General features: G+C 40.3%; 1 protein-coding gene across 7 annotated transcripts; it reads right to left on the bottom strand.

Moving 5' to 3' along the window:
• Nucleotides 1-279: 279 nt before the first annotated feature.
• On the bottom strand, nt 280-14,413 carry LOC110496664 (otolith matrix protein OMM-64-like). Of its 7 annotated transcripts, XM_036953456.1 has the most exons (21): nt 14,257-14,413; nt 13,400-13,461; nt 12,833-12,856; nt 12,321-12,386; nt 12,171-12,212; nt 10,821-10,856; nt 10,649-10,702; nt 8,259-8,303; nt 6,096-6,209; nt 5,251-5,283; nt 5,064-5,129; nt 4,895-4,960; nt 4,104-4,666; nt 3,542-4,052; nt 3,106-3,150; nt 2,897-2,953; nt 2,722-2,775; nt 2,577-2,636; nt 1,901-1,966; nt 1,134-1,211; nt 280-1,032 (listed from the first exon to the last, which is right to left on the bottom strand). In XM_036953456.1, exons 1-20 carry the CDS (start codon nt 14,265-14,267, stop codon nt 1,183-1,185), a joined length of 2,004 nt encoding a protein of 667 aa, XP_036809351.1. In that variant the 5' UTR covers nt 14,268-14,413; the 3' UTR covers nt 280-1,032; nt 1,134-1,182. The 7 variants fall into 7 exon arrangements, with proteins under 7 accessions (XP_036809351.1, XP_036809346.1, XP_036809348.1 ...); XM_036953451.1 differs by having other exon boundaries at nt 3,542-4,666; XM_036953453.1 differs by having other exon boundaries at nt 3,542-4,666; nt 5,251-5,285; nt 6,122-6,209.
• Nucleotides 14,414-15,038: the final 625 nt, after the last annotated feature.

Genomic DNA, 15,038 nt, shown 5'->3' with positions numbered 1-15,038 from the left:
ACCCTGGATGTAGGACTTTGTATGCTAGTATTGAACTTGACACGTGTCTGTATTTCAATTGTCAATGTATCACAATGTAACTCCATTGATTATTATTATGACATTATATTTAGTTTGTTCATTGTATTATCATATTATTTATAGTTGATATTATTGTAATGTCCTGGTAGTCGGTGAGTAGGCTTCTTACTTGCTTCTCGTTTCATCAGCACATCCTTTACACATTCACAAAAACACACACATACTGCTTTTTATCCCAACAAACTCGCCCCCCCAAAATGATCTGACAACTCAATATTTATTAGATTTTCCCCCTGTGTGCATACAGTTATGAAATTAAATTCTCATTATGTCTATGCAATTGTTATTTTACCATTTGTCCAACGAATGTAAATTATACTTAATCAAAGACATTGTATGTACACTTCATTTTTTAAAATAAAGAACCGTATGTTACTCATAACTTTAAAATGAATGTTGAACTGAGCCAGTAGGAGTTATTTTTCAAATGTAGCAGCCGTTATCGGTCAAGGACTGAGACAGCAATGCATCACATGAAAGCAAGAGGAAAACTGTAGTAACCCACAACCTGCAGAAACCTAGCAAACCTACAATGACTGAATGCTATCTTTAAAAAACAGACTTCTGTTTTTTTCAAGGGCATTGTAAGGCAACATGTTGACCATTTTATCAACACGTTAGTTGATAAGACAGGGGTGTAACTTGTATAATGATGATGTCACAACTTAAATAAACTGCCTTTAACAAAAAACAAAGTTGAAAAAATATATATTCTCCATGATCAAATATTAAACTACCCTTGAGATGCCAAAAAAACAACAATGCAGTCAAAAAGTGGGTAAAAATGTAATGTACACCAAAACAGTAGAATAATTTAATTGTATCCCCGTTGACACCTTCACCATTTTGAGTGGCAAGAGAGGGTTAAGGAACGTAAGTTTCGTTTACGCTGTTTGTTGTCATGACTACAGGAGGACCTGTTGGTTTTAAGTGGGATTCACCATGATGGGACTGCAATGAAAAGAGATGGAATGAAGTCAAAAAATTATTCAATGTACAATGTACCTCTCCTCTTATAGTAAGTACAAATCAATGGATATGGCTTTATCTACCTATCAAACTGTTTCCATTCACAGCGTCATGTGGCCTCAACCCTCAGGGCTAAGACTGGGCTGTCGGTGCATCAGCGCCTGCAAACAAAATGAGATATACAGTACATAGAAGTGAATACATTCTGAAAGTATCATACAGTACAATGGATCACCTCCATCTCTCTTTAGGAATCCATGGTGGTCTATGTCAGAGTGTGACAGATGGGTTAAATATATCTGAAACGGATGTGAGATGTACACAAGTCAAATGTTAGCACACAGGACTGTAAATCAAATCAAATTGTATTTGCGCCGAATACACCTTTCTGTGAAATGCTGATTTACAAGACCTTAACTAACAATGCAGTTTGAAGAAAAATAAGAAAAATATTTACTGAATAAACTAAAGTAAAAATTAATAGAACACTAATAAAATAACAATAACGAGGCTATATACGGGGTGGCAGGTAGCCTAGTGGTTAGAGCGTTGGGCCAGAAACCGAAACGTTGCTAGATTGAATCCCCGAGCTGACAAGGTAAAAAATCTGCCGTTCAGCCCCTGAACAAGGCAGTTAACTACACTGTTCCCCGGTAGGCCGTCATTGTAAATAAGAATTTGTTCTTAACTGACTTGCCTAGTTAAATAAAAAAATACTGGAGGTACCGGTACTGAGTCAATGTGTGTGGGTATAGATTATTTGAGGAAAATAAGTGTCTGCTAAATTGCATATATGATATGTTAATATGCTAATGTGGCTTGGTGGATCATAATGTTCTGCTGACATTACCGTGAGAGGCACCCTGTGTCATGTAATCCTGTTGGTCTGGTTGGTCCAGAATGTCAGCTGGAACAGCTGAGGGAGAAAAGGATGTTTATTCCAATCCACACTGTTCCCAGTAAAGCTCTGTTATGTGCTCCCAGTATGCAGGTTTATATGTCTTTTTTTAACGTTCTTTCATCCTTGTGTTGTTCTCTTCCTCATACTTGTCATTGTACCTCATGTGTTTGGATAAATGAGTCAGATAACTCCCTGCACAGTGCTAAGAGTGGTGTGGTGTGGTGTGGTGTGTGTGTGTGTGTGTGTGTGTGTGTGTGTGTGTGTGTGTGTGTGTGTGTGTGTGTGTGTGTGTGTGTGTGTGTGTGTGTGTGTGTGCATGTGTGTTTGTGTCTGCATAATGTTGTGAGATGTAATCTCTGTTCATACAAACAGACATCTGATCAGACTTCATTATCTCTGTTCAAACAGACAGACATCTCATCAGACTTCATTATCTCTGTTCAAACAAACAGACATCTGATCAGAGAAGTCACAGGGACAAAAGATATGTTTACTTCATGGCACATTGACTGAGTTGGTTGGTGCACACACATGCACTGTTTCCTCCCCTGGTCGAGGAAGCCTTAGAATGATAGGGCCTTTCATTGGTAACTACCCAAAGATGTAAGTCAGTTTTGGTCCTTACCTTCTGAATCTGGAGCCATTGTTTCTTCCCCAATCATGTCATCATCATCCATATCGTCATCTGAGGGGAAAAAACACGAAACAGACTTTATTTTACTATTTCAATTATTCAAATGTGAACGTTTGTTTGTATGGCTTTGACTAACCTTTCGCCATGGACTCTGACACATCCTGGGAATCCTCGTCGGTCTCATCCTCATCTAAAGACCAGATTAATATACATGATGTTGACCCACAATAATGAATTAGAACGTTACAACAGCTAAAGACCAAGCCATTTGAAAGCACAGGTGATATGATTCAGGATAAGAGGAAACAAACCTTTGTGTGAATCTGTGCCTGGCTCTGCATCAGATTCAGATTTGTCATCCTCTGAGTCTATGAAAAGAAAATGTGCATAACATCGAGAAATAATATGAAATGATGGAACGTTTGATACGAATGACTCCAGGCTCTTTGATTCAGTGCTGCATGGATCAGCTGATTAACAAGCAAGGGGATCAAGTGACATGCAAGAAAGATTGACATACCAGAGGCATCCTTGTCCATATCATCTTTGTCAGCATCATCAGAATCTGTATCAGAAAGTGGTGTTTCAGTTATCACAATATGGTACCATTACCACTCACAATATAGTACTTAGTGCTTTTATATTTTTTATTTAACCTTTATTTAACTAGGCAAGTCAGTTAAGAATAAATTGTTATTTACAATGATGGCCTACCCCGGCCAAACCCGGACGACGCTGAGCCAATTGTGCGCCGTCCTATGGGACTCCCAATCGCGGCTGGTTGTGATACAGTCTGGAATCTAACCAGGGTCTGTAGTGACATCTCTAGCACTGAGATGCAGTGCCTTAGACCGCTGGGCCACTAGGGAGCCCATTTTACAGGGAATCACATATGTACATTTCATTATGGCCTAATTATTAGCTACATTTCTATGGTTTAGTAGTGGTAACCGCACCTTTGGGCTCCTTCATCATGCTATCATCAGTGTCCTCTTCACTGTCATCCTCTTGTGGTTTAGGGGCATCCCTGGTCCCAATGTCCTCCTTGCTGTTGGAGTCTGCGTCAGCCTCAGTCTTATCCTCACTCTCATCCTTAATCTCATTCTTACTGTCATCCTTACTGTCCTCCTTACTGTCGGACTCTGTTGTGTCTAGGTTCATCTCCGCATCCAGCTCCTCCTCCTCCTTCTCCGCCTCCTCCAGCTTTCCCTCCTCCTTTGACTCCATCTCCGCCTCCTCCTCCGAATCCTGTAGAGGCTCAAAGTCTTGGCTCCCTACAGGGCTTCCCTCCTTGATGTTGTCTTCAGGGCTGGCCTGCTCTTCCCCCACGTCACCTCTCTCCTTCATGTCCATTTCCTGCTGCTTTGGTTCCTCCTCCGAGACCTGGACATCCGCTTCGCTGCTGTCTTTGCTGTCGTCTGAGCTGTCGCTGTCTTTCTCATCTTCTTTGTCTGGCTTGACGTTTTCGTCTGAGCTGTCGCTGTCTTTCTCATCTTCTTTGTCTGGCTTGTCGTTTTCTTCTGAGCTGTCGCTGTCTTTCTCATCTTCTTCTGAGCTGTCGCTGTCTTTCTCATCTTCTTTGTCTGGCTTGTCGTTTTCTTCTGAGGTGTCGCTGTCTTTCTCATCTTCTTTGTCTGGCTTGTCGTTTTCTTCTGAGGTGTCGCTGTCTTTCTCATCTTCTTTGTCTGGCTTGTCGTTTTCGTCTGAGCTGTCGCTGTCTTTCTCATCTTCTTTGTCTGGCTTGTCGTTTTCTTCTGAGGTGTCCTGTTGGCTCTCGCTGTCCTTTTCTTCTATTTCCTGGTGCTCTGGTTCCTCCTCCGGAACCTGGGCCTCTTCTTCGCTGCTGTCTTTGCGGTCGTCTGAGCTGTCGCTGTCTCTGCTGTCATCTGTGCTGTCTTTCTTGTCGTCTTTGTCTGGCTTGTCATCCTTAGTGTCTGAGTCTGCGTCGTCTTGTTTGCTGTCGCTGTCCGTCGCTTCCTCTGTCTCTGTGTCTTCTGCGCTGTCCTTCTCTTCTGCAGGAGCCTTACCATCTAGTTCAATGTCCTTATCCTCATCACTATCGTCTTTGTCTGTGGCAGCATCTGCAGAAAAGTGACAGTGTTTAGACATTCTGGTAATTAATTATTACGGTATATGACGTAGAATATGTAGTTCTGAACCAATTGAGAACAAGAGAGGTCATGGGGGACACCAGTAGTGAGAACAAAAGAGGTCATAGTACTGAGCCCTGGGGGACAACAGTAGAGAGACCTTCCCTATAATGACCCTTTGTGGGTGAGAGATGCACAACCTTCAATGAGCAGACTCACCTGCAGAGTCATTATCTAACATTTCTTCTTCACCTGCAGTATCCTTCCCATCTGCATCCTCTTGAGCTGAAGAAAATAACAGGTTTAGGACCAACTGATGGGTAGAATGACTCAAATGACAGTTTCCCAGACAATGAATATCCAGTTCAGAAATGTCAATTTAGCACACCTGAGTCACTCTTGTCGTCATCTTTGTCTGTCGCCATGGCCTGCTCCGTGTTATCACTGGTCACATCTACAATCACACATGATTTATGTAATCAAACTTTTGCAAGCTATTATTTGATATCGTTGTATTGCCAATCTATCTAGTACAACATTATGATGAAAACCTTGACATTGTTCTTCATACTTACCAGAGTCAGCTTGCACATCTGTCAACACTTCATCTTAAAAAGAAACACAAAGTTCATTGTGTGTATTATTATGAGTACCTAATCATGTTTTCATTAGACAGGGTCATGTATTGTCTATTTATCAATGCTTTGAGGGGGGGGGGGGGGGGGGGGGGGTGGGGTACAGTACTAACGGTGGTATTTACAGCATCGTCCCTGTCGTCCTTGTCTGTGGAATGACAGAGGATGACCAACTGCACTGTGACCATTCTAGTTCTTCACGACCAAAACAAAGGAACTGTTTTTTACTGCCAGTTTTTTACTGTTTTTTACTTCACAGTATTGAAAATACTGTGAAGATAACTATGTTGTGTCTTTCTCAGCAAGGAGTTCACCTGCCTCATGTTATGATTAGTTAATGTCAGAATCCAAGTATTTCTTTTTGTAAATACATAATCCAAGTCTTTAGTCCCTTATCCTCAGAGGCATCATCTGACTTTATTGTCATCTAATGCAGTTTCCCAACTCCAGTCCTCTAGAACCCCAAAAGCACACAATTTTGGTGTAGCCCCAGACAAGCACACCTGATTCAACGTGTCAACTAATCATCAAGACCTCAATGAGTTGAATCAACGTGTACTGTTGGGGGTACTTGAGGACTGGAGTTGGGAAACACTGATCTGATGGACAAAGAAAAATACTCTTAGATATGTATCTCCAACGTTAATGTTGGGTATTGTGCACTTTTCCACATCATACTGTCCTCATATTTTTGGCATGTTTTTCATCTGTCTTTATCTTCACCAGCTGCCATGTACTTTAACTTACAGATTTAGCTTTTGAATCAGTCTGTTTTTAACACTTACCTGTGGAGTCACTGTCAGGAGACTCTGTGGAGTCACTGTCAGGAGACTCTGTGGAATCACTTTCTGGAGACTCTGTGGAGTCATCTTCTGGAGACTTATCCACATCTGCTGATTCTGAAATCATAATTTAAAGCAACATAGATGTATTATATATTTTAAGTCTGCCTGTTGATGTTTATAGAAATGTTTATTACACTGATGATGTTTGTTACAGTTATAATGATACTATGTTCTGATGATCAGTGAAGTCAGAGCTTGGTTATTGAACAAGGAATTCAGAGAGAAAATGTCTTACCCAAAACCTCTGCTGACACCTTCTCACTGTCATCATGTCTATGTCCCGGGATTTTTTGTTTGTTACTTACAACCTCATGCTAATCACATTAGTCTACATTAGCTCAACCGTCCCGTAGAGGTTAAAGACTTATCCAAAAAGACTCACAGGTGTAATTGGTGAGCTTTTACAAAGTATTGACTCAGGGTATGAGTACTTATGTAAGTTAGATATTTCTGTATTACATTTTCAATAAATTTACAAAATGTTCTAAAAACAGGTTTTCACTTTTGTCATTATGTGTAGCTGGGTGAGAAAAAAAATATATATTTTGAATTCAGGCTGTAACACAACAACATTTGGAATAAGTATGACAACTTTCTGAAGACACTAAGTATAATACTGAAAGGCACAATTTATAGTACAATATTTACACATGCATCATGGAAGGGGGAATTGGGGATCCAAGCGTCACCTCTAACTACCATTTTGTACAATGTATAATAACTCTAGAAGAATTTGTGTTTCACTTTGTATCTTTGTTTTGACTAAAGTAGCTGTTGTACCCAGTTGTGCTTAGACTTTCTGGGGGTAAAAGTAGCTGTTGTACACAAATGAACGAGGAAGCTGTGGCCTTGGGTGGCAAGAACATCTCTCAAAACGTATCGCTTCCCTCACCAGCTGCATCTTAACATAATGACATTATCGCTTCCCTCACCAGCTGCATCTTAACATAATGACATTATCACTTCCCTCACCAGCTGCATCTTAACATAATGACATTATTGCTTCCCTCACCAGCTGCATCTTAACATGATGACATTATCGCTTCCCTCACCAGCTGCATCTTAACATAATGACATTATCGCTTCCCTCACCAGCTGCATCTTAACATAATGACATTATCGCTTCCCTCACCAGCTGCATCTTAACATAATGACATTATCGCTTCACTCACCAGATGCATCTTAACATAATGAGATTATCGCTTCACTCACCAGCTGCATCTTAACATAATAACATTATCGCTTCCCTCACCAGCTGCATCTTAACATAATGACATTATCGCTTCCCTCACCAGCTGCATCTTAACATAATGACATTATCTCTTCCCTCACCAGCTGCATCTTAACATAACGACATTATCGCTTCACTCACCAGCTGCATCTTAACATAATGACATTATCTCTTCCCTCACCAGCTGCATCTTAACATAATGAGATTATCGCTTCACTCACCAGCTGCATCTTAACATAATGACATTATCGCTTCCCTCACCAGCTGCATCTTAACATAATGACATTATCGCTTCACTCACCAGCTGCATCTTAACATAATGACATTATCGCTTCCCTCACCAGCTGCATCTTAACATAATAACATTATCGCTTCCCATCACCAGCTGCATCTTAACATAATGACATTATCGCTTCCCTCACCAGCTGCATCTTAACATAATGACATTATCACTTCCCTCACCAGCTGCATCTTAACATAATGACATTATCGCTTCCCTCACCAGCTGCATCTTAACATAATGACATTATCGCTTCACTCACCAGCTGCATCTTAACATAATGACATTATCGCTTCCCTCACCAGCTGCATCTTAACATAATAACATTATCGCTTCCCATCACCAGCTGCATCTTAACATAATGACATTATCGCTTCCCTCACCAGCTGCATCTTAACATAATGACATTATCGCTTCCCTCACCAGCTGCATCTTAACATAATGACATTATCGCTTCCCTCACCTGCTGCATCAGCTGCATCTTAACATAATGACATTATCGCTTCCCTCACCAGCTGCATCTTAACATAATGACATTATCGCTTCCCTCACCAGCTGCATCTTAACATAATGACATTATCGCTTCACTCACCAGCTGCATCAGTTGTATCTTGGCTGCCTGCTGCTTCAGCTGCATCTTAACATAATAACATTAGTGTTATTGGAAGTCTTGAAAATACTGTGTAATTTCTTACCTTGTTATTGATTATACAACTATACAACATTTTGGCCATTGTTTTTGTTGACAGTAGATATGAGGCTAAAGTTTGTCTCTAACAGCTTTGTCCAATTCGGAGTGACTTTAAAGTGGACATGCAGATGAAGTATATATACAATACCGTTCAAAAGTTTGGGGTCACTTACAAATGTCCTTATTTTAATGGACAACATTTTGTGCTTTTCTTCCAAAAACAAGAACATTTCTAAGTGACCCCAAACTTTTGAACGGTAATGTATATACAGTGCCTTGCGAAAGTATTCGGCCCCCTTGAACTTTGAGACCTTTTGCCACATTTCAGGCTTCAAACATAAAGATATAAAACTGTATTTTTTTGTGAAGAATCAACAACAAGTGGGACACAATCATGAAGTGGAACGACATTTATTGGATATTTCAAACTTTTTTAACAAATCAAAAACTGAAAAATTGGGCGTGCAAAATTATTCAGCCCCCTTAAGTTAATACTTTGTAGCGCCACCTTTTGCTGCGATTACAGCTGGAAGTCGCTTGGGGTATGTCTCTATCAGTTTTGCACATCGAGAGACTGACATTTTTTCCCATTCCTCCTCGCAAAACAGGATTCAGGTTTGGACTTTGACTTGGCCATTCTAATACCTGGATATGTTTATTTTTGAACCATTCCATTGTAGATTTTGCTTTATGTTTTGGATCATTGTCTTGTTGGAAGACAAATCTCCGTCCCAGTCTCAGGTCTTTTGCAGACTCCATCAGGTTTTCTTCCAGAATGGTCCTGTATTTGGCTCCATCCATCTTCCCATCAATTTTAACCATCTTCCCTGTCCCTGCTGAAGAAAAGCAGGCCCAAACCATGATGCTGCCACCACCATGTTTGACAGTGGGGATGGTGTGTTCAGCTGTGTTGCTTTTACGCCAAACATAACGTTTTGCATTGTTGCCAAAAAGTTCAATTTTGGTTTCATCTGACCAGAGCACCTTCTTCCACATGTTTGGTGTGTCTCCCAGGTGGCTTGTGGCAAACTTTAAACGACACTTTTTATGGATATCTTTAAGAAATGGCTTTCTTCTTGCCACTCTTCCATAAAGGCCATATTTGTGCAATATACGACTGATTGTTGTCCTATGGACAGAGTCTCCCACCTCAGCTGTAGATCTCTGCAGTTCATCCAGAGTGATCATGGGCCTCTTGGCTGCATCTCTGATCGGTCTTCTCCTTGTATGAGCTGAAAGTTTAGAGGGACGGCCAGGTCTTGGTAGATTTGCAGTGGTCTGATACTCCTTCCATTTCAATATTATCGCTTGCACAGTGCTCCTTGGGATGTTTAAAGCTTGGGAAATCTTTTTGTATCCAAATCCGGCTTTAAACTTCTTCACACCAGTATCTCGGACCTGCCTGGTGTGTTCCTTGTTCTTCATGATGCTCTCTGCGCTTTTAACGGACCTCTGAGACTTTTACAGTGCAGGTGCATTCATACGGAGACTTGATTACACACAGGTGGATTGTATTTATCATCATTAGTCATTTAGGTCAACATTGGATCATTCAGAGATCCTCACTGAACTTCTGGAGAGAGTTTGCTGCACTGAAAGTAAAGGGGCTGAATAATTTTGCATGCCCAATTTTTCAGTTTTTGATTTGTTAAAAAAGTTTGAAATATCCAATAAATGTCGTTCCACTTCATGATTGTGTCCCACTTGTTGTTGATTCTTCACAAAAAAATACAGTTTTATATCTTTATGTTTGAAGCCTGAAATGTGTCAAAAGGTCGCAAAGTTCAAGGGGGCCGAATACTTTCGCAAGGCACTGTATTTGATGTGCCCTTCAAGGCACAGCACGTGACACCCGCCTGGGCAAAAAATATTTTACTGCATGAATTGAAATAACAAATCCTCATCATCAACAGGGACTTTCACATATTTTGACCAGCTGGTTAGCATTTTTCGTGATTAATCTTGTTCTGGAGGCAGCTCTGCAGAATAGTCACTAGCTGGCACAGCAACAAAGTCATAAAATCTGATTTGAACTCTAACCCTAACCTTAACCACAATGAAAACCCTGATGCATAACCCTAACCTGAAATTAAGACCATTAATTTTTACAATATAGCCAATTTTGACTTTGCAGCTTGCCAATCTAAGGGGGAATTTCTCAGTTCTTCCTCCAGGACAAGACTCATGACAATAAATGTCAACCGGCTCATTCTTATTGAATGATTTCGACCTTTGGCCATAACCCTTATCTTTGACATTTGACCTTTGTGTATTTTACTCCTAGGCCTCACCTGGGGCATCAGGGGCATCAGGACTGCCTGTGGTTTCCACGCTGGTATCTCCATCTAGAAGACAAGGACGGGTGACTTTGATGCTGTCATTGAAGTCACCATTACTGTAATTATCAGGAAATCCCCAGTAGCCAGTTAGCTTCATTTCCATTCAAATGAATTGGTGACTCACTGCTTGTGTCTGTGGATGTATTACTGCTACTCACATCTGATAAATGAAGAAGAAAACATTGGGTGAGTTGGAGTTTGTCGTCTGGCCATTGAACTTGTTTTAGCCATGGACTCTTCAGTAATAAAATTGGTCTGGACAAGATCAATATTACTATATTTTTTAATTGGTAAATGGTTTTGATTGGGCTTACTGTCTTTCAAATAGTGTTTAAAGTGGATGTTATAGAATGTGTGTTTGAAGAAGGCAGTAAGTAAAATGTTTTATGGCATGAAAAGGTTTGGGGAATTGATATAACTTTGGCTTGGATTTGAGAAGCCTTTGGTTTATTCGGTCAACTGTCTAAACCTTCAGCATGGCCCCACAGCAAATAGTCAGACTCTGACACATTTATGGGGCATGATGAGGTAGGACCCAGGAACAGAGAAGAGAACCAATCAAGGAACCCTTGGTTTAGAAGAAATGTAAATACTTTACTGGGAAACATTCAACAGTAGGTACCATGTAAAACTGGGAAAACAACAAACACTAAGACTCGATAACTACTAAGGAGACAACGCACACAGAAAACAAATCAAGCTTCTGCAAAGGGTAACAGAAAACACACCTCACTTAAAAGACATCATCATTAGTAACAGAAAACACACCTCACTTAAAAGACATCATCATTAGTAACAGAAAACACACCTCACTTAAAAGACATCATCATTAGTAACAGAAAAGACACCTCACTTAAAAGACATCATCATTAGTAACAGAAAACACACCTCACTTAAAAGACATCATCATTAGTAACAGAAAAGACACCTCACTTAAAAGTTATCATCATTAGTAACAGAAAACACACCTCACTTAAAAGGGAATCATAATTATTAACAGAAAACACCTGAGTGTCATAGTAGTCTCTAGGGCGGTCTCTGCCGCTCTCTGGGGACAGGTGAAACTATGACAATTTACTCATGTCTGGTCTAGAAAGCATTTGTCTAGATATGTCTCATGGGTGCTGTTGTTATAGTGTATACATACAGGTTTATGTGAGTGTCCAATATTACAGTTCCTCTATAGAGGATAGTTAAGTGTCTCCATGATAGTCTCAAAGCAGGCCCATGTTGTCTGCTACCTAAAAACAAATTAGCGTCACAATCAACAGCTCCGTTTTTAATTCTCTCATGTTGAACGTCCTTCACTGGTACTGTGCAGTTAAGGTTTTTACTTTCAGGGGGAATCACCATCGTAATTATTGTTCTAATCTACAGAGTTGGTTTCCTTGAGAGTTGAGTTGATTCTACGTCATACACTTCTTCCTTGATAGAAAGACAGATTCCCCCAGTCCCCAAACCCAGCCACTCATACCTCCAGCCAGCTCTTTACTAGAGTCAGTCCCATCTGTGGTCCCTGTGAACAACAGAGGTTTTCTGTTTAGTTTCTGTCGGTATGAAATGGTACATACCTGGTGTGTTTAACTATGTATTGGGTAGGAGATACATTGGAGTCAATACAAACCTACAGAGTCTCCAGCTGCTGCTGCAACTACCGGGCTGCCAGTGGGGCCTTCGCCATCTTTGGCACCTGAGACCAGAAAAGTATCATAGCACCCATTTTGTCAGTTGCCAATGATCACCCAGCTAAGCCAATACCAAACTATAAAACTCAATATCTTAATGTATCCAATCATGCAACACTGGTTTCAGTCCAGTGTTTTGTAAATGAATGTAAATGAAATCAGAAGACAAAGCACATATCGGAAGCGGTCCATATGTAACCTATGTGTGTAGGCTTTGACTGGAGGGCTTGTCAGTGTGCTTAACATTAAGGTGCTCTAGCAAAGCAGCAGCTCTCTCTGAAACACAGCACAATGAATGGTGTCATTGTTCCATCATAAACACTACTTCTGACTAAATACAAATACATTCATGTGTATACACTACTTATAATTAACAAAGCTTATTAGCCTGTCATTTTCTAACTGTTGTGGTAATTATGAACGGCGCGATAAAACACAAATTACACGTCACCGTCATTATCTCCCTCTGTTCCATCTGCAAATGAAAGATGCATAGGGGAGCATGATTAGGGGTTTGGGGATTTATCTCCATTTGAATAGACCATATGTAAGGCCCAGCCTACTTCTCTCTCTATCCCACAATCAGGCACAAGAGAACAGACCTCTTTTGTGTCTCCACAGAGTGACCTGGGTTCTGATTACACTACCGTTGTGGAGAAGTTGTGAGTCAATGGGATGGATGGAGGTCGTCGTATACATTGCAAAGGCCTCCTTAAACATAATGTAATGGTCATTTTGGTTTATCTGTTTGCTCACTTGATGTTTGCAGTGTAGCTTAGAGTAGCTTATAGTAGCTTAGAGTAGCTTATAGTAGCTTATAGTAGCTTACAGACTGGATAACTGGAAAGGTAAAGCATGTTTTGTCGTTGAAACTGAAATTAAACTAAAATGGAAACCGTCTTGTTCACCTATTATAAAAAATGTACATTATTATTAAGCTGTAGTTACTGATGGAAATATTCTAAATTCCCCAACATTTATAAGATTTAACAGAAGGTTTCATTTAGTGTTTTCTTACCAGTAATGGGGGCTGAGAGAGCAAGACCAGCCAAAGCAAAGATCAAAGGAACAATCAACGTTCTGTTAGAATGAAGAACACGGGGATAGAACTGGTCAGTACACTTTTAAAACAATACTTTAGTCAAACAGATGTAATGACTTCTCCCAGAAGCCATCTTAAGGTCATAGTGGCAGTGGAAAAGGAAAAAGAGTATTTGAATGGAAGCAGGTAGGAGGAACTGTGTTTTTCCTGCTCATTACATTATAATAAGAATATGTGTAACTTGCAGCAATGCCAAGTATCTTATGGATGTTCTTATGTTCAATATATATTATGGATAATGAATTATCAATGAAAAGTTCATAAAAATGAATCAATGATATGTTGGTACATGATATACTTTTGATCTTTTAATATCATGAAAAGTCAAATAAAGGATTATTGTGAACTATTTTGACTTTAAAGGTAAATTCTCAAAAATCTTTTTAAAGACTATTTAGAGTCCCATCACTTTATCTTGTACCAGTATCAACATTGACATCAGTTGTAAAGTTATTGTTATTGAATTTTAGGATTGAACAAGAAAAAAGGAAATCTGGAACAACAACAAAAATAACACACACATTGCCAAGCTATTGCGATCCCACAAAAACAATGAATTAAACGGTTCGCCTCTCTCTATCATTGAAATACCCTCAGCAGGTCTAAATGTCTCAAGTTTCCTTCTACAGGTAGACTAACAAATACACTTCCCCCAAGAATACAGCTGTCCAAATATGCCAAATAGATTGTGTCATTTTAAAAGTTCCAGTACACACACGTAAGTCAAAACCAAATACCCAATGCAAGCCACCCTTGTGTTAGTGCTCACTTACCGTGACAGCATTGTGACGGGATAGTTTAGCCAGTGGGGCGACACTCAGGTGTCTCTATGGTTTCCAGTAGGTCTACAGTCTGGCTGGAGGGAGCCCAAGAGGTTTTATACTTTCACGACCCCCTCTGCTCCTAGGGGGCAGAGCCTGTGAGCTACAGATACACACTGGCAGACAGAGAACACACTGGAATGCTAGTTGGCCCTAAACAGAAAGTACACAGTAGCAGAATACCTGACTACTGTGACTGACCCAAAATTAGGAAAAGCTTTGACTATTTACAGACTCAGTGAGTGTGGCCTTGCTATTGAGAGAGGTCGCCATAGGCAGACCTGGCTCTCAAGAGAAGACAGGCCATGTGCACACTGCCCACAAAATGAGATGGAAACCAAGCTGCACTTTCTAACCTCCTGGCAAATGTACGACCATATTAGAGACACATTGTCACACCCTGACCGTAGAGAGCATTTTATGTCTCTATTTTGGTTTGGTTAGGGTGTGATTTGGGTGGGCAGTCTATGTTCTATGTTATATGATTTTCTATTTCTATGTGTTTGGCCGGTTGTAGTTCTCAATCAGAGGCAGCTGTCTATCGTTGTCTCTGATTGAGAACCATACTTAGGTAGCCTTTTCCCCCACCTGTTTTGTGGGAAGTTAAGTTTGTCTTTGTTCAGGGAACATAGCCCAAAGCTTCACGGTTTGGTTTTGTTCTTTGTTTTGTCGGCGTCATTTAAAAAACAGAGGAAATGTACGCTTACCATGCTGCACCTTGGTCCCGTCCTTCA

The sequence above is a fragment of the Oncorhynchus mykiss genome, chromosome 18 (genome assembly GCF_013265735.2).
Source record: "Oncorhynchus mykiss isolate Arlee chromosome 18, USDA_OmykA_1.1, whole genome shotgun sequence".
NCBI lineage: Eukaryota > Metazoa > Chordata > Actinopteri > Salmoniformes > Salmonidae > Oncorhynchus > Oncorhynchus mykiss.
The sequence above is the reverse complement of the archived record's forward strand: the minus strand, read 5'-3'. Positions and strand labels throughout refer to the sequence as shown.